This window comes from Gekko japonicus, unplaced genomic scaffold (genome assembly GCF_001447785.1).
Source record: "Gekko japonicus isolate JY-2015 unplaced genomic scaffold, Gekko_japonicus_V1.1 scaffold863, whole genome shotgun sequence".
In the NCBI taxonomy this organism is placed as follows: Eukaryota; Metazoa; Chordata; class Lepidosauria; order Squamata; family Gekkonidae; genus Gekko; species Gekko japonicus.
Window position 1 is genome coordinate 445,030 of NW_015167563.1, and position 26,599 is coordinate 471,628.

The following is a 26,599-nucleotide window of genomic DNA, read 5'->3' on the forward strand; positions in this document are numbered from 1 at the left end:
TCGTGGCCTGCTTTAATTAGCCACGAGGAGCACGGATCAAGGGAGCACATGGTAGGGCGTACAGTTAAGACTTCCTCAAGGCTGAGCAGGCTGAAATAATCCAAGATGTGACAAGAAGGCGTGCATGGAGCCTCGAGTTCCTTTACTGTATCAACTGTGGCGGGGAGGTCACGGCAGAGTGTCAAGACTTTATCCGCAAAATAGCTCGCAAAAGCCTCACAGCCAATATCCAATTCCCTACAATTTAATCTGTTTTGCATCAAAACAGTAATAGATTGAATTGTTCTAAACAATTGGGCTGGGCGTGAACTAGCGGACACAATCTCGGCTGTATAATACTGTCGTTTAACAGCCTTGACTGCCATCTCATAGGATCTCATAAACATCCTGTAAGATGTTCTTGTAGCTGCGTCGCAGGCGCGATGCCACTGTCTCTCTAGCCATCTTAGCTCCCGCTTCATTAGCCTCAGCTCCTGGGTAAACCATGGAGCGAGCTTCGGCCGGGGGCGCAATCTCGTTGATGGCTGCCGAGAGTCGGCTGTACCAGTCCTCGACAAGCACATTCAATAAGCCGCCAGGGGGCATCAGATCCCGAAGAGCCATCTGAAGCCACACAGGGTCCACTTGGCTCCGTGGGTGAGCCAAAATAGGCTCGCCGCCCAAACAGGGTCAGAGTGGACTATTCAAATGAGCCTTCAGAGCAAAGTGGTCTGGCTATGGTACTGCTAGTGTAGTAATACGGTCCATGGTGACCCCAGTCGTGAAGATCAGATCGAGCATGTGCCCAGCCCGGTGAGTGGGAGCCGTTACGAGTTGGGAGAGCCCTATCGCCACCATGGACATCACCAGGTCTGCTGCCTGCGTAGAGGCCACGTCATCAGCATGGACATTAAAATCACCCAAGACTATTAGTCTATGCCAGGTCTATCTTCTACTCCCGAAGGACTGCGGCCTTATTATTTATAGACCTGGCGTTACACAGTGCCAATCTTGACTACCTCTTCTTCATGTGTACTGTAATGGGCATTTTGAACCAGCAGAATTCTAAAGTTAAATGATTCCTGTACAGCATGCAGGAGTGTACATCCATGGGTTTGGGTGTGGAAATAATTTTAATAACATTTTTGAATGTCATCAATGAGATGCACCTGATTTCCGATCTGAATTGGGGTACCAAAAGAGTTTATAGTGGATCCATTGAGCTAGGGTAACAATGTCATTTGTAAGGCTGTCTGGGATGTATCTTTTATTGGCCTTCACTGTTCATGCCATGGATGTAGACAGGTTTTTTGTTTGGTTTTTTTGGCTATGTTTGTACATGTGTTAAACATTCTAACCTCTCTCCTTGTTAAAATCTCTAGCACGAGAACATCGGAAAGCCCCAAGTTTCATCTTTAAACCACAAAGTACAAAAGTTTATGAGGGAGATTCAGCCAGGCTTGAATGCCAAGTCTCTGCTATCCCTCCACCACAGATCTACTGGAAAAGAAATAATGAAATGGTACAGTTCAATACAGACCGAATAAGGTAGGTAGCCACCTGATGGGTATACTCTTAGCTGTTCAGGAGTCTGAGCAGAATCGGTTTTTATTGATGGTTCCACATAGTGAAAAGTATTACAAGTGCTCCTTTCATATACGGGTTGTGGGATGTTGTCTCAGTGATTCTATTCGCTTGAATAAGTATTGATCTTTTAATGGAATGGAGAAATCGATAGCAAAATATGTTGTGGGTTCTCTGAGTTCTCTTATCACTTTTCTACAAAGTGTTGGTCTACAACATACAGAGTCGGGCAGTTTGCTTGCTTAAAGGTCCAAATCTGTTTATGATTGAGTCTGGGGAAAAGCTGTTTTATCCAAGATGACAAAATGCTGGAAAATTCTGAAGAATGATTTCCATGTATGTGTATATACAGACATTTCATTGAGGAGAAAAGATGCAAACTGTTAATTCGGTTACTATGCATACTCTTATTTTTCCCCTAGTATGTTTCATGATGCTTCTGGGAAAGTCTGCTTGTTGATCCACAATGTAATTAAGAAAGATGCTGGCTGGTACACAGTATCTGCAGTCAATGAGGCAGGAGTGGCAACTTGTCATGCCAGACTGGATGTTGCCAGTAAGTACCATATTTTTTTAAAAAAAAATGTGAGTGTAGACTAATTTCTGTTGTTGGGGTTTTTTTTGAGTAGTTTTATCTAGCTTCACTCTTACATACAAACCTGCTTAGGCAATGCAAGAATAGGGCTAGCACCCTGGAGGTGTGCACTTTAGCTGCCACTCCGTTGAGCAACAGGAGAAAAATGGGGGAGGGCAAAATTGGCATTGGCAACATGTTGACGTGTTCTGAAACAGAAAGTGACATCATGGTATTGCTGATGGCAGTTTTTGAAGTCTTCACCCCCTTTTTGCTCCTGAGGACTGTCAGTCAAAAACAATTTATGCCCCTCAGGTATGAACTAAGTTGCTTCTGAAGTTGCTAAATTATAAAGGGTGGGGAGGTATATGTTTCATTTTTGGCACAATTAACCATAAACCAGAAGACTGCTGACCACAAGCTCACCAGGCAATGGCCTTGCCCACATTCCTCATGCTGAAATCAGTTGGTCTTTAAGGTGCCACTAGATTCTGTTTTTATTTCACATTCCTGAAACATGGGGCCTGTGGCACTTTGGGGAATAGTGCTCAGAAGAACCACCTGTAGCTTCTGAGAAAAACCTAAACCAGTGATACTAAACTGTGGCAAGATTAGGCTGTGTGCAACGGAGACAGTATTGATGCACTAAACATGTGCATGTCTTCCTGGGTGTGAGAGGCAACTACTGCTTAAGTCCGCATGCCTCTCATCTGTACTATACAGCTACTATGCAGTAGCGAGATGAAATGGGCAGTTTCATTTGACTCTCCAGTAGCTGTCTTCCTTTTTATTGAAACTATGATAGGAATGAGTATTGTCATAATTTTCAAATTTTATTTCAGCTCACACATACAAACCAGTTCCACATCCAAAGCAGCTGAGGGTTCGACCAACTTTTAGCAAATACTTGGCACTGAATGGCAAAGGGCTGGATGTGAAACAAGCTTTCCTGCCAGATGAAGGCGAGTTTCAGCGCATGGCAGCACAGTCTGGACTCTATGAGAGTGATGAACTTTAATTGAAAGCAGGGAAGAAGTTCTAGGGCTCCTGCAACAGACACTTGGGTGTGGCACATAGGTGCAAATAAGTGGTGGTTGTGCTGATAGAGAACATATCTAGTACATTTTTAATTTATATTTTGACTCCAGCTCTTTCTTCCTGCTGTTGTGACTTACAAATTTGTGAAAAATCAATCTTGTGTGACTGTAGCAGTGAGAAATAGCAAACATTTTTATTTTTAATTGTAAAGGTCAAGAATCCAGGTCAGTGGAAAAATGCAGAGGTCCTGAAGGCATGTAGACTCAGTCACAAGATTTTTTTTAAAGTGGTTTTTACTTGTACTGCTTTGTTAATATCACATATTACAATTTTCTGCTGGCTGAATACTAAACATAACTTGAGTGTTTTTAATGAAAGTTGTAGATGCAAATAAAGTTTTAAATACAAGATGCAAATTTGCTATTACGCTTAAGGGAAGTATCAGAAAAAGATCATTTTTTATTTTTGGACTTTGACTTGTACTTAAAAGTTTTCCAGAACTGCTCAAGTGTTGCAAAAGGAACTTCACTATACCAAGAAGACTAGAAGTCCAGGCCCTTGCGTACTCAAACTATATCCCAGATCTCTGGTTTGTTGGAAGTTTATTCTCCGTATCTCACCTTTTATAGACGTGATAGAATACCAACCAAGGAGGCTCAGGATATCAACCAAGGATACTCAGAAAACTAATCATAAAGCAGCACATCTCACATTTCACAAAGACAGTCACAGCAGATCATACTTCAAAAGACATTTTTTAAAAAAGATGGAACATGCCAACCCTTGCTAGGATAGGTGTCCACTGGAAGGAAGCTATGAGCCCAAAGACCCTGTTTCTTACATCCACTCAAAGGGGAAGGGAATTTATTTATTTATTTATTATTTGAATTTGTACCCCACCCTCCCTGCCAAGGCAGGCTCAGAGCGGCTGACATCATAAAATTCAGAGACTGTATATGGGAAGAATCTACAGCAGGAACGCAGGGATGGCCTATAACCTGTAAGAAAAAAGAGAACAGCTGTTTCGACATGCAGTGATTCCCTGCTTTGCCCTCACTTGCTGCAAATGCCTCTCTGGGTATCTAGTTGTCCCTGCCATTTCCCCCATGAATATCAGCAGGGTTTTTGCTAAGTTCTTCTAATCAGTAGAAATGCAACACTGTAGTATACTCATTACCAACTTAAAAAGCCTGCCAGTGGTGGTGATACAGGGGGTGGGGGAAGCAAAACTGCCACACAAAAAAAAAAAAAAAGATGCATGGCGAGCATAAAGCAAAATCTCAGTAGTAGTGCACACTACTTCAGTGATCATCACTTGTTTTCCTGTAGTACAAAGTATTTCCACAGCAGTTCTCTTGAAACCTCATTTCTGCACTGATTGCCTTACAGTCAGGACTGTGCGCTATAGCAGAGTGGAAACTAGTGAGAGGCCGTTTACAACTTCGCGACAAGAAAACTAAAAACCTGGGGGGAGAGGAAATGCATTTCATTTTGTGGTGATTCAGAATCCTCAGTCAAGAGATATCTTTGGAATGTTGATCTCCAAATATATTGGAAGAGTGGTGTCATAGAAGTTAGCAAACAACGGTAGTGTTTACAAAAATACAGGGGCTCCAGCATGCCTAGAAGTTGCTATGTGTCCTGGAAATCCTGGCTCTTACATAGAGGAGAAGGCTGTGGGTTCTTTCACTTTGCACATTCTCAGGAGCCAGCATTATCATTATAAACTGTTCTTGCAATGGAGAGAGGTGAACTGCGGGGTCCCACAAGGATCAATATTGGGACAGGTATAATTTAATTTGTTTATAAAGGGTTTGAAATTGGGGGTGAGCAGTGTAGTGATCAAGGCTGCAAATGATAACAAATTATACAGGATGATGAAAACCAAGGCAAATTATGAAGAGGTACAAGAGGATCGCTGGAAACTGGGGGAGTGTGTGACAACATGGAAATGAAGTTCATCATAGGTAAGTGCAAAGTGATGCACATTGGGAACCCCCCCCCCCCCAACTTGGTCTGAGTTAAGAGAAAGGGAGTGGACAGCTCAATCAAAAAGTGTACAGCAGCAGTGAAAACTCCATGTTGGTGTTAATGGGGAAAGTTGGTTGAAAATGGCCAGTATCTTGATGCCCCTGTTCAGATCTATGCTGTGGCCTCATTTTGAAAGAGTGCATATGGTTCTGGTAACCATATCTCAGAAAGGGTATTGCAAAGCTGGAAAAAGTGCAGAAGACGACATTCAAGAATGGAGCAACTCTTGTACAAAGAAAGGCTAAGGAGTGTGGGGTTTACTGTTTAGACAGAAAGGCAAGGGGTTTAGAAAATTATGGGGTGAAGAAAGGGGATAGAAGATGGACAAAATGTACTACTTAATGAGTAAATTTGCTGCCAGTGGGTGTAGTAACAGCCACTAGCATAGATAGCGTCTAAAGGGGATCAGATTCATGGAGAAGTCCATCCATGGCTACTAGCCATGGTGACTAAACAGAACCTCCCTGTTCAGACATAAACCTCTGAATATCAATACTAGAAGACATCATTAGGGGAATGCCTCAGCCTGTATATCCAATTGCTGACCCTGCAGCTGGTTGGCCACCATGTGAAACAAGTTGCTGGACCAGAAGGACCACTGGTCTGATCCAGAAGGGCTTTTCTTACATACTTATGCCTTTTATGTATTTGAGAGCTGAGCTCAGGCTCTAAAATAACACTCTGAAGGTGAGTTCTGGATACAATTCACAACACACTTGTCCTGATGCAAATCCATCTTAGTACTGGAATGTGCATTGCTGAGCTAACTCTGGGCTGTTTAATTTATCCAATGTATATGCATATATGACTGATTCTTCCACACTCCCATTAATACAGTACATAGTTGATCATAATGTAAATCCCACAAAGCACAATTTATACCAATAGATGTCACCCTGAGTTTTTAGTAGAGACAGCAAGTAAGGGGCAAATCCTTGTTTGTACGTATTCTGTTAGTACACAAAACCTAATTTAGGCACATGGGCATCACCCATTTCACAATTCCCTTTTAAGCCGGTTTGAAGCCGTTTTTGATCTGTCGTGGAGTAAACTGGTATAGGGCTGCCGTTTCACACATGGCTTTCCCCTACAGGTGGATCTGAAGCAGTCTGCCATTTCAGACTGCACTGCTTTTTCCTGCAGTTTTTCTCCTGCGTGGGCAATCGCCGGCTTTCTTTTTTTTTAACGTTGGCTTTAAAGTGCTATAACACAACACTCCAGGCATTCCAGTGGGGTTGGTATAACTCTATTGTGTTATAGCGCTATAGCACTCTAAAGCAAACGTTATTTTAAAAAAGCCAAAGATCGCCCAAGAGGGCGAAAATTGGCGGGGAAAAGCTTTTCGGATCCGGGAGAAGAAACTGACAACTACTTGGAAATGGTTTACAGGTAAAATGGTTCAGCCCCGTTTCCTGAATGGGACAGACGTGTTTGTGTGTGAAAGTACAAATATATTCCGGTAGGGAACTGGTTCTAAAACAGTTATGTCTGAAATGTCAGACTGGAACCGGAATATATCACCTGTCTGAAATTCCTCATAGTTTTTGCTAGGAAATTCATGTGAAGTCTAAAATACAAACTTATCAGGGCTAGGCCATAATTATAAGTGGAGAGTACTTTCTCTACAGTTCGGTTACTTTTCTACCATCTCCAGCCGGCCTCAAAGAACCTGAGAGAGCAGAAACAAATGAAGCTGTGTCGTTTACCTTAATAATTGTGTAGGTGATCTCAACAGGTGCGGTCTCCTTCCACCTGGTGAAATTCCGTCATCTATTCAACTATTAACAGGGAAGCAATCCTATGCACTTAAGTCAGCAGCACTTGAAATTTGAGGAAAGATGCTTAGAATTGGGCTGCAAAGGCACAACAATCTCTCCCCTTTAGCATCTAACCCCGCCCCTACCCGGACATGCATTTTATGATTTTTACTCTGCCCTTCCTCCAAGGAGTTCAGGGCAGCGTACACGGTTTTATTTCGCCTTCATTTTATCCTCGCAACAATCCTCTCAGGTAGATTAGCTAGCATAAATTCAACTAGCCAGCTTGACCCCCCCCAAACCTTCCTGAGACTACCACTGCGACTTCTGAGACAACCGCCTTCCCTGCGCTGTCTGTAGCGGGCGGCCCGACCCGGGAAACCACCCCCACCTGCTAGCCGCTAGTCTCCCAGGCCCCGCCCTTCGCCCGGGCGGCGAGTTCGTTAACTGAACACGCTATTGGAATGCGGAGCGCGGAGAGCCGGCGGAGGCGCCACTTGGGCTGGGCCGCTCGTATTATTTCCCTTCCCGTAGCCCGCCATGGATCTACCGAAGACGAAGCCGCCCGCCAGCCAGGACACGAGCTCAGCAGCCGGACTAGAATGGCGGGGAAGCGGTGGGTACGGCTCCGTTGCCGGGCCGCGCCAAGCCCCGCCCCCTCGCCTCCTTTTGGACGGAGCCATGCCGGTGTCTCCCCCCCACACACACACCCCGGCCTTTCGCTTGCCCAGCACTCTTGAGCTCTTTCTCGCCGAAGGCGTCCCACGGCCCCCATTTTCCCCACCGCCCCTGTCGTGTCCTTCTCTATTCTCTGCCATCTGTGGAGTAATGTGAGGCAGATTAAAAATGTTGCCGAAAGGGGCTTTGGCACCACGATCAGGCCCCTAGCCAGGATTTTTAAAATCAGGGGGCATTTAAATTTCTAAGGGTCACTGGCTACTCGAGTTAAAGGAATACCTGGTTCCTTCCCTGCACCTGCTGCTGCTTGGGGGCCCTCGGCTGGATGGGAAGTCGTGGGGCCTTGCCAGTAAGTTAGGGGGCCAAGCCCTGAGATGCCCCGCTGTAGCTACAGGTCTGATCACAATCCTAAACCATTTTTACATCTTTTTGGTGTTTCTGTCTGAAATGTGTATGTAAATGAGATCCAGGTGGGTAGCTGTGTTGGTCTGAAGCAGTAGAACAGAGTTGGAGTCCAGTGGCACCTTGAAGACAAAGTTTTATTCAAGGTATGAGCTTTTGTGTGCACACACACTTTTTCATATACAGTGAACTGAACCTCCATCTCAGTGTATCTGAGGAAGTGTGCATGCACATGAAAGCTCATACCTTGAATAAGACTTTGTTCGTCTTCAGGGTGCCACTGGACTCAAACTATGTAAATGAGAGTGAGAGAGGTGTGTGTCAGAGGCGAACTCAGAACCCATTAGTCACAGCTCTGAGAGCACACGTGTTACCAAGCATATGTTTGCTGCTGTTAGCTGTGTGGGGAACACCCTCAGCCATAAAGGTTGAAAAAGTGCAATGGGGAGTGTCCAAAAGCCATCCACCTTCTCATTAGAATAATAAAAGGACATACTGTTCTCGAACACTCTAAATCAGGGGTCGCCAACCTTTTTGAGTTTGTGGGTACTTTTGGAATTCTGACACGTGGTGGGCACAACCACAGAATGGCAGCCACAGGAGGCAGAGCCAACCATGAAAGTGTGAAGTTATGCATAAATCTAATAGCAACTTTTCACCATTTCAGTCTAAAGCTGTTTTAACAGGATGCCTTTTAAAATGAATAAATTGTTTAAAACTGTTTTCTTGCATGCGCACAGCTTACCTTTAGTCATACAGTAAAGAAGATGCTTGAGCTGTGGTGGCAGGTGCTGTTGAAGCAACTTTTAAAAAATCTGACCAGAGAACGACACTTCCAATGGCCAACTGGAAGCCATGCTGGGCATAAGCCCCCTGGCTTTGCCCACTTTATAAAACACTGGTGGGTGCCATGGTGCCCACAGGTGTTACGTTGAGGACACACACACACCCCGATCTAAATTAACAAGTATTGCCTGGTTGCTTTGCTCATCCTGAAACAATCCAAGGCCTTCCACAATGACTCTACGTCCTTAGCATGTGAACATAAAAACGTGTTTTCCTGGCTTAGATAAAAGGTCCATCTAGCAGAGCAGTCAGCTTCCAAGAGTTGCTAGCCAGAGTTTTATGGGAAGTTAGCAGGTAATGCAGACAGCAGCTTTTGCTTTTTGGTGGGTTTTTTTGCCTCCAGTATTTGACATACAGGGGTATGCTGCTGCTAAAACTAGAAGTTCCACCCACAACATCTAACAACAACTGATACACCTGTCCTCTATGAATTTATCAGATCCTTTGTAAAGCCCTTCTAGTGTCCACCGCTACAGCTCTGAATTCCAGTGTGACCACACTGAATTCCATAAATGTGGTAGAAGCCCTAGTTTACTTGCATTCAGCACAGTCAAGAAACTACTTGATATGTTTTAGGTTATATTGTTCTTTTTCCAATCTACAGATAATTCAAGGTTGCTTTCCCACACACACATACAGCGTGGAAACTCTCTTGCTTGGTTAGGTCTGACCATAGTTACGTCAAGCTTTTAGTTATTAACATTCTCTTTGTGTTGCATTTGAAAATGTGACATATTTACAGGTGTTACGAAACCACGACTGAGCCGTAGCAGAGAACTAGAAATGAAAACTACTCTTCAAGAGCTATTGTTATACATCATTTTCCTTACAGATCTCTGTATATGTAAGTCAGTGAGCAAAGAGGATCATTTGGAATTTATTTTTTTCTGCAAACATTGTTTTATGGAGTATGCAGAACCGTATATCTTCCAAGATGCATATAGAAAACCATCTTTGTTAACTACTAGATATACTCAAGATAGCAGGCTGCCCATAACCTGCTGCACAGAAGCAACTTCCCAGACAGTGTCATCTGGAAAGAGTTTATTAATATTGGTGGGATTGGTAAGGGAGGTGGCGCAAAGAGGTTGTGATGCTGATTAAAGTAGGAGAAGCCTGGCTGCTGAATGGTGATAATGCTGATTCACTGAAGTGGTGCAAGATTCCTGAGTAATTATTAAATTACTAGGAATAAGGCCCGTTGTGGAAACAAATACAACAAACTCTAGAAAGAGGCTCTGGGCAGGTGCCCTGGCCTTGGGCATTCAGCGTCAATTGTGGCAATCTCAGCAGGGTATAATGACACAGAGCTTACCGTTTTCTCCGGGGGAACCAATCTCTGCCATCTGAAGGGCAGTTGTAATTCTGAGTGATTTCCAGCCCTCCCCTGGAGAATGGCAGCAATGGTTCCCCTGGAGGAAATGGCTGGTTTGGAGGGTGGAGTCTGAGGTTCCACCCCTCCTCAAACCCCACCCTGTCCAGGCTCCACCCCTCAAATTTCCAGGAATTTTCTAACCTGGAGTTGGCGACCCTACCTCCTTCCCAGCCAACCATCAACCTACCGTTATCTGCCCCTGATCTCTACCATCTGGAGAGCAGTTTTAATTCTGAGTGATCTCCAGCCCTCACCTGGAAATAGGCAGCAATGGTTCCCCAGGAGGAAAAGTACAGTCTTTCTCTGCAGTGGAGACCAAAGCAGCTTACATCATTCTCCACTCCCCTTTTTGATCTGCACAACAACCCTGTGGGATGGTTAGGCTGAAAGTCTGTGACTGTCTGAAATCACCCACTCAACTTCCACAGCAAGAACCTGGGTCTAGTGGAGCCTGAAGATTGCCGGGTATCACAACTGAACTCCAGACAATGTATCTCTCCCTCCCAGGAGAAAATAACTGCTTTGGAGGGTGGGCTGTATGGCATTCTATTCAGCGGAGGTCTCTTCCCTTCCCAAACTCTGGCTTCCATAGACTCCACAACAAAATATCCTGGAAGTTCCCAACCTGAAGCTGACAACCCTAGTCTGGACTGGCCCCAATGAGTTCCCCACAAAGACCTGGAAAGGTCTTACTGACAGAACCAAGCTTGGTTGCCTAGCAACAGCCACTGTGGGAAAAGTTAGTCCCACAGGAGCCAAGAAGGAGAAGTGTCTTCGTCAGGGGAGACAGCCATTTTGATAGTTTATTCTGTGAGGGAAGAGTGTCTAGGCTGGCAGTGGGCAGGGGAGAGGAGCATTGTTCCCTCTAAGCTGAGTTAGTGTGAGCTAGCTTACAATTTTTTAGCCTCCAGCTCATACATTTTTGTCTTAGCTCAGGAAGGATGGTCCAGAGCAAACTAATGTATGTAGTAGCCAAATCACTTGCTCACAACTTTAATGCCAGCAACTCCCAAAGTAGAATTTTTGCTCACAAGACTTCACAGCTTAGAGGGAGCATTGGAGAGGAGTGGACCCAGCCCCCAGCCAATGGCATGCAAGTACTCTTGAGTGGCGGTTGATGGGCCAATGACTGATGGAGCGCACTGCATAGCCAATGGGAGAGCTGGAAATGGCCAATATGTAAGGGAATTATATATATAGGATTAAATGCATATGTGATTTTGGTTTAACTCACACACATGCAACATAATCCTTTTTTATCCTTTAATCTTGGAAGCCTGTGAAAATGTGGATGAGGTTTCCCTATGTATTACTGACTTGTACTATTGACTTGCAAGAGTTACATGTTGTTAATATAGCTGAAGCAATAATTCCTTATGATATTTGTCCTATTACAAAGTATAGAAAGAATTTCTGTTCTGTATTCCTGTTAATAAACATGTTAGGTATATTGTTTACTAATCCGAACAGCACTCTGCTTTCACTTTGTTGCATCGGATTTTCCTGTTTCTTTTTAGTGACATTTGGAATGGTGAGCACAGATATGTATTACCTAAACAAAGTCATGTCGACTCTCTTTCTGGAAACCCCTTTGTCAGAAGCAGATGACACTGACTTCAAGTCCATTGCAAGTGTTACTGACTTTTGGAAGGTAAAGCTATTATTAACACACACACACCCCGCTTGTTTTAAGGAAACTGAGGGAGAGAGCGCTTTTTAAAACTGTAGCTCCAGAGAATTAAATTAATGATGTTCAGAAGTCCATCAGACGATGTTTGCTCCAACAATTCATGACCCTGACAAAAGTCATATTTGTTTCTTATACAAAAGTTTCTCCAGCATTTGTTTTATTTAATTCATTTATACCCCACCTTTCTTCCTCGATGGGCCCCAAAGTGGCTTACATTCTCCTCTATTTTTATCCTCACTTGAACCCTCTGAGGAAGGCTGCGGGTGTGTGGCTGGCCCACCGTCACTCAGCAAGCTTCAATAGCAAGAGTGGGGATTCAGATCTGTTCTCCCAGATCCTAGTCTGATACTGTAACCCCAACTAGCTGTCTACGTTGACTGTTCCTAACTCAGGTTTCCATGCATGCTCTAGTGATCTGCAGGAACACTGCTGCATATGAGGGTAGCCTTTGTTGAACAGATAGTTGATGCTGTCTCTTTTTGGTGAAGGTGGACCAGAATCAGTTCCCCCACTTCCTGTAGAGGTAGTTGGTCCTTCTCCCACCTCACACCACTGCTGGACTAGGAAGCCTCACACCTGATGGCTGGCATATATGGTTTTTCTGATTCATCTGTGTTCTATTACTAGGCTATTTCAAACTGATCAGTTCAGTTCATTTATTTAATGATCCAAGATCAGAATTAAAACAAATATACAATATACCCATTAGTTACATCCAGACATGCACAGTTAAAACAAGCAAATGTTAAATAAACAGACTTAAGATTTGTAAAATATTTTAAGATTGATTTAGGGTAAGTTAAAAATCTTGCCACCTAGGCAGTAATTTTTTTTACACCAATCTGCTAGGAGAAGAGCAGAATAAAATTGGTTTGTTCTACCCAGATATGGTGCTATAATTGGGGCAAGGTATTTTCCCCAAATCTTTTGGTAGATATGGCAATATAGAAAGACATGCTCAATTGTCTCTGTCAAACCTGACTGGCATGGACTGATCTATAAGGATAAGCTGTATCCTGATTTAAAATCCCAAATAGCTTGATCACAAGGAAAGGACCTAGGGAAAACATATCCAGGAGTAAAAATTAGGAACTGGACCTTTTAATAATGTGGGCAGGCTGACTGTGAAATATATTATTTATTCAATGTTTCCACTCTTGTCACCACCATTTACTTTGTCCTGGTTGCCCAGAGAATTTAATTACTGTACTTTACCTTGGTACACTTAGCTTGTACTTCACACTCAGTTTATACTTGTACTATTTAATATTTATATATTATAATCTTCTACAAATGTTCCCAGCACTTCATGTAGGCTATTTCAGTCATTTTTTACAACAACCCTATAAGGGGAGCCTTACTCTAAGGATGCAGTTTGGATACTGTCAAATAAGGCAAGTATTTTTCAGTGGCCTTCACCTGGGTCCTGATGCATGAGATGCCTCTGGAGTCACTGAAGCTCCTCTGCAAAGGAAGATGAAGTTAAAAATAACCATGAATGGATTATTTCTACATGGCCTTTAACAGCTTAGCTTTTGCTGCAGTTAACAAAGAAAAGACGTAGATCACAACTAAAACCTCCCATGCACATGCAAGGACTCTGATTTGCATGCGTGAAAGCTCAACTTTAATGTATTTCTGGATAAGGTTTTTAATTGGATGTTGAGAGCCACCTTGGAGAGTGTAAATAATAAATGAACATAAAGCTCCAAATATACAGGGCTTGCCCACAGTCTCCGTGTTCTTACTTTGCCAAGTGAAAGCCACTGATTTTGATGTGGTTGTCTAGATGACTTACATAAAGCACAAAAAAAAAGTGCCTTTGTGCCTGCTGTGTGACCCACTATATTATAACGGTAGAAATTTGAACCATTTAAAACTCTAAGAAAAATGTTTCAAAGGGTTTGCTATGTTAAATATAACACTCATTTCCTCTTATGTCATGTAATACAGTATGTAGAAGGACCTCTTCTGGATGGCCTTTATTGGGACACATTTTACCCTAGTAGTACTACACCTATTCACCCTGGTAGTTCTACGAGTCATATCTACTACGAGAACTTACTGTTAGGAGTAGCTCAAGTTCGGCAGTTAAAAATCCGTAACGACACATGTTCTATCTATCCCTCTTTCCGAGCATTTATGAAAGAGTGCTATGGTCCATACCGCTATACATCAGAGGATAAAGAACCCTTTGGCCTTAAGAATGATACTGAGTGAGTATTGTAACATTTCACGTTCATGAGGGTTCTTTTTGGATTTGAACACATTTTGAACATAGTTTAGGGAAAGTGAGATTAACAGTGGAATTTGCATTTGTTGGAAAGGACTGGAAAACCCCATTGTTAATACTTTTGCTCTGTTCATGGAAAAGTCTAAAAGGCTTTTACAAGGACCGAAATGCAAAAAGGATTGGGGAGAGGAGAGTAGTGTGTCTAATCTCCATACTCACCAAAATATCTATCTGCCTGCAGTGGTTAAATTGTCGGACTAAGATCCTGGAGAACCACATTTGGATCCACATTCTGCCACAGAAACTCACAGGGTGACCTTGGCCCAGTCACATAGTTGTCCTTAGGCTAAAAACTGAGGGGCTGCAGATGATGAAAAGAAGGGAGACAACTAGAGTGATGGTGGAGAAAGACTGAGGGTGAATCTGACAAGGCATTTGGTAGAGCTCATTTGAAAGCCTGTTCTGTGGTGCTGATGGTGGCAAAGAAGTAATATTTTCTGTCACTACTGCACCCACACAGGGGAGACCTGCAGAAGCCTTCTAGTGATCAGGGACCTATTAGGTTCTGGCCGAAGAAGGTGGATACCTCTACAGCCTGATGTGATCATTTTCTAAACATTTTGCAAATAAAATCTCTTGCATCTGTTCTGACTTGGACTCTACATTAGAAGCAACAGACTCCGATGGTACCAGGGTGCCAGTTTGTCTAGTTGTGTAGGATACTTTTCAGCCTGTGCAGTCTGAGGATATGGACAGGATTCATGGAAGCTTGAGATCTACAACCTGTTTGTGCAACCCTCGCCCTTCCTGGCTGCTTAAATCTGGGGGTGGGGTGGGGGCTAGTGGACTGGGTCTGGGACCCACTGAATGCCTCCTTGACAGATGGAATGGTTGCTCCTGCCTTGAAATGGGCAGTGGTGTATCCAGTCCTAAAAAACCTATTCTGGACCCAAGACAGTTGAATAACTACCATCCAGTCTTAAATATACCATTCTTGAGCAAGGTGATTAAACGAGCAGTGGCTGGCCACCTTCAGAGATTCCTGAATTCATTGGATTGTTTGGATCCATTCCAATCTGGTTTCGAGTTTGGTTATGGGATTGAAACAGCCTTGGTCACCCTGGCGGATGACATGCGCTGGGACATGACGGGGAGTGCCACCATGTTAATTCTCCTGGGCCTCTTGGCAGTTGATACCATTGATCATGGTATCCTTTTGGTTTGCCTTTTAGGACTGGGACTGGGAGGCATTGTTCTGCAGTGGTTCCAGTCCTGCCTTGAGGGTAGATTTCAGAGTGTGGTGCTGGAAGGACTGCAATCTTACTTTTGATCTAGTGGGCTTCTCAGTATAGAGTTCACTTTCTCCAATATATTTGCTTTTGTTCTCCATGATCACCTTTAAAACCACCTGGGCCAAGGAAAGGACTGGAAACATCTTATGCTGCATTATTGCTAAAGCTGAGGAGGTACGGAGCTAGTCAGGGTTTTGGATCGCTCAGACCACCAAGCGAAAGGAAGGGAATTCACATTTGCCAAACGTACCTTATAACAATCATTTGTAAAATTGTTTTGGCACTTACTTGTCACCTGCTTTAGGCATATGAGGGCTGTGGTGGCTCAGTGGTTAAGATGCTTAGCTGCAGACCAGAAGGTCAGTAGCTCGGCAGTTCAAGACCCAAGTGCTGCATGACGGAGTGAGCTCCCAACTCTGGTTCCAGCTCCTGCCAACCTAGCAGTTCGAAAGCAAGAATTTGCAAGTAGATAAATAGGTATCACTGCGGTGGAAAGGTAACAGCGTTCCGTGCACCTTGGCGTTTAGTCATGCTGGCCACATGACCATGGAAATGTCTTCGGACAGCGCTGGCTCTTCAGCTTGGAAACGGAGATGAGCACCGCCCCCTAGAGTCAGATTCGACTGACTTTTGAGCAAGGGAAACCTTTAGGCATATGAACAGAAAAGTGGGTATATATGAATTAAACTTAAAGAGTACGTTCCTTCCCCATGCTGCTGTATGAGCCGTGGTCCATTTCTCCCCTTCCCTACTCTGTGCATGCCTGGGAAATGTAATCAGGCTGTGCAGTGAACCATTATGGAGAATCTGTGCATACCTCTCATATTGTCCATGCCACGTCCAGTCTTCCCCCTGTATTCTGTCTAGTTATATGATCTGATGTAGGAGAGATTAACAGATCTCTAGTACCCTGCCTGAACTGCTCTGGCGCACTCTTTGTGTTCACACCTATATGCTGGGACCAAGAAAGTGAAGGAGAAAAGACTCTGTTGAGCTCCATTGGGATCACTCTGTGACTAGGCACTAGCACCCATTTAGAGAAAGGTCATACTTGTGTGTGCTACTGAATGCCATTCTGAGAAGTGGAGTAATCCCCATGTCCTTTAAGAGGAATTTAGGCTACAATTACAATTAAGTACCCCATTCCTTTCTCTCCAACAGGTGGCGGTATTCTATTGCTAAGTCACTATCCTTGTGGCATTGGGGACGTATTGGTCTATACAGTAATGGAGGATTTACATTCACCTTGCCTAAGTCAAAGAATGCAAGTATAGACAAGCTCAGCTATCTCAAGGAGCATGGTTGGCTCACCAGAGGGACAAGAGTTGTCTTCATTGACTTTTCAATGTATAATGCCAATGTAAACCTCTTCTGTATAGTCAGGTGAGCTTTTATACCCATTGGTCTTGAGAGTCTGTTTTTAACAGGAAGATACTTGGTTACCTTTTGTCCTTTCTGGAATCAGTATTTCGAGAATAGTAAAATTGATACCCACTTTATTCAGTAGCCACAATTAAACTTCTTTCTTGTACTATACACTTGTGTCCATATTTCATGGGAAATTCATCATTATTAAAATTGTCCTATTACTGCTATCCATCATCATTATCATCATCTAGCTCAGGAAAAATATATAATCCAGATTATGATAATTGCATTAGACGCTAAAATATGCAAATACCTATCACTTCCAGATTAGACTACTGTAATACAGTCTTCAGGGGGTTGCCTCTAAAGACTGGAAGCTTCAAATGGTACAATATGCAGTAGAAAGCTACTGACTTGTGTTAGTCATAGAAAACTTCACTGGTTGCCAGTTTGTTTCCAGGCACAATTTAAAATGCTAGTGCTTATCTGTAAAGCCTTTGAATAGGATGGGACCCAGGTATTTTAAGGAACACCATGTCCTGCATGAATCTGCACAACAGATAAGATGAGGATGGATCAAAGGCTCAGATCTGCATTTTCAGAAGTTAGGTGATGGGTGGCTAGAGAAATGGCGTTTTCAGCAAAGCATCTTGGCAGTGAAGTGTCTTCTGAACAGAGGTACAATGTAAATCAAGTACCAAATGAAAACCTTTTTATTTGACCAGGTGTTATGAAAATTATTTTGTCAAATTGTGCTTTTTTAATGCCTCAAGAGGTTTAATTATCTCTTCAGAATTTTCTTTATATTTGTATTTTGTTGGTTGTAATTTTGTGTGCTCATTCATTTGAGCATTTTAGGAGAATGTAGCTAATATGTCCTGTCAATAAATAAAATAAAATAAATAAAAACTAGACTGGGGGGGGAAATCCTTCATATTATCTACTGGTAATAACAAGGCAGGACTGCTGAGATTAGGGTAGGTCACCTTCATGGTTTTGAATGCATTTGTATGCATTTCATAATGCATTTTTAAAATATGGGATGCCCAGATGCTATTGCTTTCCTTTGCAGGCTGGTTCTGGAATTTCCTGCAACAGGTGGAATACTCCCTTCCTGGCAGTTCTATTCAGTAAAGCTTCTCAGATATGTCACTTACTATGATTATTTCTTGGCCTCATGTGAAGTCATCTTTTGCCTCTTCATCTTAAATTTCATCATTCAAGAATGTCTAAAAATAAAAACACTAAAAAAAGAATATGTTAAAAATGCCTGGAACTGGCTGGATGTGTTATTGATCCTGGTAAGTCTCAGCAATATGTGATTTTGAAAATAGCTGCAAGAAAAGGTAATTATGATATCATATTGGAAAGGCAAGCAAAGAGGAGGATATTTATAGTCAACATGCTGTTGGAGAGTGAGTATGCTGGGGAAGGGGCCAGATTTATGAAGGACAGGAGAATAAGTGGGCCTTTTGGTAGGCCAGGAAAGTAATTAAAGAAATCTTAGGATTTGTTTCATTGTTGTATCTCTCATATTGAAGCCCAAAATTTTGTTTTATATGGCTTAAGGGGATACATGGAGAACACTGTAAAGTCTGATTTAGTAATATAATAATGTAAAGGCAACAATAAAAACCTCTTGCCTTGGAAGTACTCCATATACTACTGAAATGATGATGTTGAATCCAAAATAGCTCAAGTGGAATTTTGGGCTTTTCAGTCTCATCCTTCCCACCGGGGAGTCTTGCAGCCTGCCTCTCCCCACCCTAAAAAAAAATGGTTTACCTGTGTTTGTATGAATGTGGGGGAAGGACTTGTAACTAGGGATGAGCACAAACCCACAAATGAACCCCAGTTCGAGCATAAACCAGGCCAGTTTGTTGTTTGCAGACCAGGGGTTCAGGAGAAGGTGTCTCCCAGGATCCGCCCATGAACCTCCATGGATTTAAATGCCTTTGGGGCTTACTTCCAGGTCTGGCAGCCCATCCAGAAGTGAGCTCTGAAGGCATTTAAATACTGCCAGAGCTCACCATCTGCCCACGGCCCCACCTGAGTGAGCTCTGAAGGTTGGACCAGCCGATTGAGCTCCGAAAGTAAGCTCTGAAGGCTTTTATAGGCCTTCGGAGCCCTCTTCCAGGCGGGGCCTACCCCATATTAGGGCCTGCCCATATAAGAGCATATAAGGCCTATAAAAGCCTCCAGAACTCACTCTGGGAGCTAAGCAGAGCTCACTTCTGGGTTGGCCAAACTCCCCAAACCACAAACCACTTCGTGCAATGGAGGAGTTTGTTGGGGGTTTGTGGTTTGGGGTTCGTGAAAACCATGAACCACGAAGTCCAACAAGCCTCCGTTTTTCTGGTTCACCCCTACTTGTACCTGGAGGAGAGAGTTGGGAGAAATCAGAACTTTGCCTCCCCCACCCCCAAAAAAGCAAAAGTGCATGCTGTTTTCTGGATTCTACCCATGGTAAGGAATTTTTAAACATGGTACATTGTATGCTACCAGTGGGAATGCCTTTTCAGAGACTTCTACATGAAAGTCATATAAACCAGCTTTTACATTGTCACCCTTAGGTTACCAAAGCAACAGTTCTGTCTACAGGCCTGGACCTGTCATTGCTTTAACCAAGTGCTACTGAGATATTTAGCACAGTAGACATCTAGGATGGAAGCTGGAACTCTCTGCAAACTGAGTTGTGTTTGCTTCTGGGCTCATGTCCTGTTAATGTGTTAATTCACTTTTCATGTACATTTCAGTTTTTAGTATGATTGCCTTTGGGAATCCTGGCAGTTTATCATACTTTGCAGGCTGTTCTTCCTCTGAGGTGGAGGACATATTGTGGGTAATTCCCATCCATCACTTAGGGAGGCCAGACTGATTTCAGTTACTTCCTGTTTCCTGTAGTTGGAGTCACCCTAGGCTCAGTTCTTTTCCTGCCTCAGAAGGGAGAGAAGCTAGGTATAGGCTCTTTCTGAGTTAACTTACTTTCACTTTTTCCTTCCATCTTGCTGTTCCCTCTCTCTGAAGAAACTTTTTAAAAAATCCTTCTACCTTCCTATATATTATCCTCTCTTCTCCCCCCCCCCCCTTTGGAGGTTGAGCATTGCTGGGCCGGTTGCTCTCTTAACGGGAGGTGATCTCCCAGACCACCGTCCATGGCATCAAGAGAGGATAGCAATGGGCTCCTTGGAGACAAAGAGACCGTGTAGCAAAAAAAGAGGGCTGCGATGGCCGATGCTCAACCAGCAGAGCAGTGCAAGGATGGCATTCCAAAGTGCACAAAACAGCTGCACACCCCTGCAGCATTTACGGAGCCCGTGCCAGCCTCAGCAGCCATTTTGGAGTCCACTGGTCACTCTATGCTTTAAGATGGGAATGGTGAGCAGAGCCTAATCCCACACATGGCGCACCCTGAGACCTATGGTTCAATGGGTTTCATTGAGCTAGGCGTGATTGTGCCGATAATGCTCAAGGGGACGAGGAACATGACGAGTTGCAGAGCGGTAATGTTGGCAATCCCAGTCTGCCCCCTTATTTCCAAATGTGATGGCCTTCTTTATAAGAGCCATGGGGGAGGAAATAGTGCATTTCTGCAGATCAGGGGGCCATGGGGATACCATATCCTCCTCCTCCTCTCCTTGGAGGAGCAAGAACAGAGGCAGTTGGCCCACCAAAGCTGCACAAAAAGGGTCCCCCAAGGAGCACTGCCTATTTGATCCGCCTTCAAGTGAGAGAGATAGCCTCTCACATGTCTCTAGTGAAAGGGAGAAGGGGAATTTCACGTAATGACGATGAATGGGGGAAATGATTGTCTCAGACCAGTCTTTTAGATATTTCAAGGGCAAGGTTTTTCAGTATTTGCTGTCTAAGACCCTATCAGCACTCAATATACAGGGACCCCCAAAGTCAGGGGACAAGAGTGCTAATGCCCAAGGGCAGAAAGATGGCACAGAGCTCATTGATGAGTTCTTTCCTCCAGCTGATTGCTCAGAAAGAGCCTTCCCCTTCCCTGAATTCTGTGTGAGACAGATGAAGGCAGAGTGGGCAAAGCGGATAACAAACAAACCATTTCCAGGGGTTGTTAAAAAGTTGTACCCTTTGATATCATCTGCTTCAGATCTTTTGCAGGTACCTGTGGTTGATGCACCAGCGACTGCCCTGCAGTCCTCTGGGTTGCTCTCTGAAGATGGACATGAGGCCACTTCCATGGCAATCAGTATGCCAGCTGCAGCTTCCACAGTGTCTAAAGCAACCATTGTGTGGATGCATAAATTGATACAGATGTTACCAGGCAGCAACCGCAGACTACTGGAGGGTGCCAATAGGATCTTGAAAGCCATCTCCTATACTGCCGATGCCACACTAGACACCATGGTCTTTGCTTCCAGGGCAATGGCATCAGCAGCCGCCACCAGTCGCATCATCTGACTATAAGAGTTTGGCCTACAGATTATCAATCTAATGCCATCGTCACAGCATACCCATTTCAGGGAGACAAGCTGTTCAGGGATCCACTGGAAACAAACATACAAAGAAAAAAATCTTTGTGGAAACCTGCAACAACAAGAAGGCTCTACCCAAGACTGTACAGCTTGGGGGATAAGACGGCAGCAGGCCCCTCTTCTTTCCGATCATACCATACTCTACCCAGATTTTGGCAAGACAACAGGAGACCCTCATGGGGTGGCAACAAACAGCCCTTTCGTTGTGGAGGCTTCCATAACAGGTTCTCAAGATTCAGTGGCAACAGACTGGACAAAAGGGATCAGGACACCAAAGCCTCAAAGCCATGACTATCCAAATCCACTGGGGGGGGTCTGCTACATTTTAACCAAGCATGGTCCGCCTCCCATCCTGACTTCTGGACGAAGACTTTGTCACAGAAGGGTACAAGATAGAATTTCACTCAATTCAACCTCAGAGTTTCATTGTCTCTCCTATACACAAAAAGCCAATAAAGAGACACAGAACCAGATCTACGACAAATCACTTATTGGACATTCAGGCGCTAGAACTTTCCCTGTAAACAAACGAGACCATCTTCTTCATGGTCCCCCAAAAGAACAGGGATTGGAGGGCTATCCTAGATTTGAAATACTTACACAGATATGTCGAACCCAGACACTTTCGCATGGAGACCCTCAGATCCATTGTGGAATCCTTACAACCTGGGGAGTTCCTCTCCTCCATCAACTTGGCAGAGGCATACATGCACGTTCCAATCTTACACCATTGAAGATTCCTATGTTTCTGTGTGGGGGAGACTCATCTCCAGTTCCGAGCCCTGCCCTTCGGCCTCTCATCAGCTCCATGGGTGTTTACAAAGATCCTGTTTCATCCAGTTGTTATTGAATTGGGCAGAATCCAATCTGACATCGATCAGGGCAGAGTATGGGAAGGGAGTCATCAACACCCAAGCAGATTGGCTGAGCCGCCAGACAGTCCAGGAGGGCGAATGGTCCCTACACAAGAGTTTTTTTGGCTCATAGTGGCGACACTGGGAACTCCATGGTAGACCTATTTGCCTCTCTGCTCAACAACCAACTGGACAGATTTTACATCAGATATTTTCATCCCCAGGCGGAGGCCACGGATGCCCTTCTGTTCCCTTGGCCCGAGGGGCTCTTCTATACGTTTCCTCCCCTTCCTGTACTTCCCAGGCTTCTCCGGAGGATAAGAGTTCTAAGGGCAGAGATCATAGTAGTGGCATCATACTGGCATCGTCATTCTTGGTTCACGTCACTACAGGAGATGGTAGTTACTCCTCCTCTAACCATTCCAGTCTCAGAAGACATGCTGCTTCAAGGTTCAATTTGGCATCCCAGGCCAGGGTGGTTCTGCTTAACCGCGTGATTGAAAGGGACAAGCTATCAAAACTAGGCTACAAAGAGCCAGTCATTGATACAATCATGGCCTCTAGAAGGCTGTCTACCTCAAGGATCTACAATATTACTTGGAAGGCCTTTGTCTGATGGGCTCAGCGGAAGAAGTCTGACCCATTGCATCCAGAAATTAGATCACTACTGGAGTTCCTACAGGACGGTCTAGTAAGCGGTCTCAGGGCAGTGTCCCTCAAGAAACAGATGGTGGCCCTGGCTTTGCTCCTGCCCCGGTACAATTGTCTTAACATCTCTCAGCATCCACACATTCGCCATTTCCTCAGAGGGGCATCATTCAAGGATTCTCCACAGAGACATAGGTTTCCAACTTGGAAGCTTAATACTGTTCTCACAGCTCTTACGAAGGAACTTTTTAAGCCAATGTAGCACATTCTGCTCAAATTCCCAAGGATGAAAACTTTGTTCCTGGTAGCCATTACTTCAGCCAGGAGGATTTTGGAACTAGGCACTCTGTCAATTCAGTCGGAGCTGTGTTTTTCACAAAGATAAGGTACTTCTGAGGACAGATTCCACCTTTTTGCCCAAAGGTCAATACTAAGTTTCACAGATCACAAAAGATTTGTTTGCCATCATTTTCTCCAAATTCAACCCATCTGGAGGTAAAAGTTTGACATACACTGGATGTGAGGAGAGCTCTCAAATGCTATATTCTCAGAATGGCCTCTTTCAGATGGACAGAAGCTATGTTCGTTAACATTTCTCCTCTTCACACAGGGAGAAAGATGTCTAACTCTTCCATAAGCAACACTATGAGGTCCTGCATTACTGAAGCCTACAGGAATATGAAGAGTTCCTGCAGGTGTCATGGCCCACTCTCTTCGCAGTGCTGCAACGAATGTGGCCATTGCCAACAGGGCATTGGTGGAGGAAGTCTGCAGGGCTGCTACGTGGCCTTCGTTATCTACATTTATCAGGCATTACAAGATGTGTATGACTCTGCTGATGCAGCATTCGTCCGAATGCAGTCTCTTCTAACTCTTGATGACGACTATCACCCCAAAAATTAGGGACACTGCTCTGGGAGGTCCCACAAGATGTCCTCCACCTCGGAGGGAGAACGACCATTGGTTACTCACGGTGAAGGGTCCTTCTCCTCTGAGGCTTGGAGGACATCTTGGTCCTCCCAGGTGGTCATTTCTTCTATCTACTATGCTGTTCTTTCACACTCTTTAAAATAATAATAATACGTGAGAGAGGGGACTCACCTTTTTCTTCCTGTTCCAATGTTTGTGATTTTGGCTAGACTCTTGTTGTTGATGTTCAAGTTCTCTTTTTTACAGTGGTTAAGTTAGTGTATTGCTTTCAGAGCACCAGAACTGAGCCTAGGGTGACTCCCACTACAGGAAACAGGAAGTAATTGAAATTAGTCCTGCCTCCTTAAGTGATGGATGGTAATCACCCACAAGATGTCCTCCAAGCCTCAGAGAAGGACCTTTCACAGTGAGTAACCAATGGTCGTTCCCATAAGCAGGCTAAATCAAAGTGCAAGGCTTGTGTTCAGCATCGCCCAAATAAAAGATGGCATGTATATGATTTAAACTGGGCGCCTTCATAAGCACAGAATCATTTAACATATAGAGCAGATACAGCTAAAGTATCCTCCTTCCCATTGCTCTAGCAAGAAAAAAACAAGATGCCAATTGTAAAGCACCTGAAAAATGGAGTACTTAATTTTTAACCAAAAACAAGATTCTGTGGTAGTATCTTAAGACCAAAAAGAGCATGAATGATTGTGTTCCCTGAAATAAGACTCTCTTTATAAATTTTCTATCTCCCATCAACTTTCGAAACATAAGGCCTGCAGACATGCATGATTTATCTCCCCCACTCTTTTATTGATTAACCTCATTCATATATGAAGAAAATATAAGAAGCATCTAGACTGTAGTAACATTATAAACATTTGTGTGTTTCCCTCCCCCAGTTGTCTGTTTTTGCTATTGCCTTCAATGTTTACCGCACTATGGAAGTCACCAGGTTGATGGAAAATCTGCTCTCCAATTCATTTGCCTATCCAGACTTTTATTTTCTTGCATTCTGGCAGACACGTTACAATAATATGATTTCAGTGAATGTCTTTTTTGCATGGATAAAGGTACTTCTCACTATTTCCAAGCATATTAATGATGTTTCTAGTTTATACTGTGAGGGGAAACTTCAGAGGGTGAGCTTAATGTGGGAAACAGCAATGACCGAGAAACATTTTCAAGGGTGTATAAGGATCTTTTCTGTCTCCTTTATCCAATCATGATTTCTGGCAAGTCTTATTCTGAATGAAGCTCTGGTACACTATTGGGGAGAAGCTCGAGGACAGATGTGGCTTCTTCGATCACTGGAACCTCCATGACAGAGGTTTGGATTGATTGTACACCCCACATTCTGAATGACTGGGGTTTAAAGGTAAAATTTCTCTTGCTCAAAAGCCAGTCAAATCTGATTCTACGGGGTGGTGCTCATCTCAGTTTCCAAGTTGAAGAGCCAGCTGATGTTTCCATGGTCATGTGGCCGGCATGACTAAACGCCAAGGTACACAGAATGCTGTTACCTTCCCACCAAAGTGGTACCTATTTATCTGCTTGCAATTTCTTGCTTTAAAACTGCTAGGTTGGCAGGAGCTGGGGCCAGAGACAGAAGCTCACTCCGTCACACAGCACTAGGTCTTGAACTGCTGAGCTACTGACCTTCCAGTCTGCAGCTCAGCATCTTAACTTCTGAGCCACCGTGGCCCCTGATTAGGGTTTAGCTATAATTATTCCAATTTTTAAGAAGGGCTAAAGGTCAGATCCCACTAATTATCGTCCAGTTAGCCTCTTGAGTGTTATTAGTAAATTGTATGCCAAACATCTGTTAGAGAAGAAGAAGAGATTGGATTTATACCCTGCCCTTCACTACCCAAAGAAGTCTCAGAGTGGCTTAAAAACTCCTTTCCCTTCCCCTCCCCACAACAGACATCCTGTGAGGTAGGTGGGGCTGAGAGAGCTCTTGACAGAAACTGCTCTTTTTCAAGGACAGCTGTGCCAGAACTACGGCTTGCCCAAGGTTGAAGGACTCACACGAGACACAGGGCGATTTCGCTCTAGAGCTGTCTCGCGGCACAGCCGCCGTTTGCCCCGACACAAACATGTCAATTTCACACCCGAAGCTGCGGGGCTGGGATCACGAAACTGCGGAGGAAATTGGGCGAAGCCGCAGGTCAAATGCAGCCCGGGGTGTGAAATTGACAAATAGTGTCGGGGCAAACGGTGGCTGCGTCGCGAGGCCGCTCTAGTGTGAAATCACCCACGATCTTTGAGGGTAGAAGCACCGGTCTGCCCTTTGAGGAGTTTATTTTATACACTCTGCTCTCAACTTAAGATGAAGCTGGGGTTTACACAATACGTGAAACAAAGGAGAACCAGATGCTCAGGCAGAAGGCCTGGAATGTTTGCATAGCATAATTACCAGTGATAACAAGCTACTCCTGGCACCTAAGATGCCTGCATGGACAAGATGGGCAAAGGTCAGAATTAGTGATCAAGTCACTGATCTGCCTTATGTTAACAGAGGCAGGATGTAGTGGGATCAAGATTGGTGTGCCATATCGTTAATCCTCCCTACACAAGGTCATCCAGCCAGATGCAAGTGGAGGAGTGGAGAATCAAACCCAGTTCTCCCAGATTAGAGTCAGTGCACTTAACTGGTTTGGCTTGAGGTGGAAAATATTCTATCAGATGAACAGGCAGCTTTCGGAACTGGATGCCCAACAATTGATCAGGGCTTAATTCTACACCACCTTATAGGTAAATATGGTCACTCAAGAAGAGGAGCTCTATTCATGGCTTATATTGATTTTAGATCAACTTTTGACCTTAT

The 26,599-nt window shown here is 44.0% G+C and overlaps 2 protein-coding genes across 16 annotated transcripts in view; both read left to right on the plus strand.

The window, feature by feature from the left end:
- MYOT (myotilin) overlaps positions 1 to 3,583 on the plus strand; it is a 114,641-nt gene extending 111,058 nt beyond the window's left edge. For all 15 annotated transcript variants that reach the window (XM_015413785.1, XM_015413778.1, XM_015413780.1 and 12 more), the window contains 3 exons: positions 1,362 to 1,527; positions 1,986 to 2,119; positions 2,980 to 3,583. In XM_015413785.1, coding sequence (XP_015269271.1) covers positions 1,362 to 1,527; positions 1,986 to 2,119; positions 2,980 to 3,155 — 476 coding nt within the window. In that variant the 3' untranslated portion in view covers positions 3,156 to 3,583. The remainder of the gene's footprint in view (positions 1 to 1,361; positions 1,528 to 1,985; positions 2,120 to 2,979) is intronic.
- A 3,107-nt stretch (positions 3,584 to 6,690) lies between these two features.
- Positions 6,691 to 26,599, plus strand: part of LOC107112606 (polycystic kidney disease 2-like 2 protein) — a 51,850-nt gene continuing 31,941 nt past the window's right edge. The window contains exons 1-7 of the mRNA XM_015413773.1: positions 6,691 to 6,720; positions 9,631 to 9,733; positions 11,782 to 11,915; positions 13,908 to 14,170; positions 16,641 to 16,862; positions 17,920 to 18,148; positions 24,672 to 24,842. Of these exons, the coding sequence (XP_015269259.1) occupies positions 6,691 to 6,720; positions 9,631 to 9,733; positions 11,782 to 11,915; positions 13,908 to 14,170; positions 16,641 to 16,862; positions 17,920 to 18,148; positions 24,672 to 24,842 (1,152 nt within the window). The remainder of the gene's footprint in view (positions 6,721 to 9,630; positions 9,734 to 11,781; positions 11,916 to 13,907; positions 14,171 to 16,640; positions 16,863 to 17,919; positions 18,149 to 24,671; positions 24,843 to 26,599) is intronic.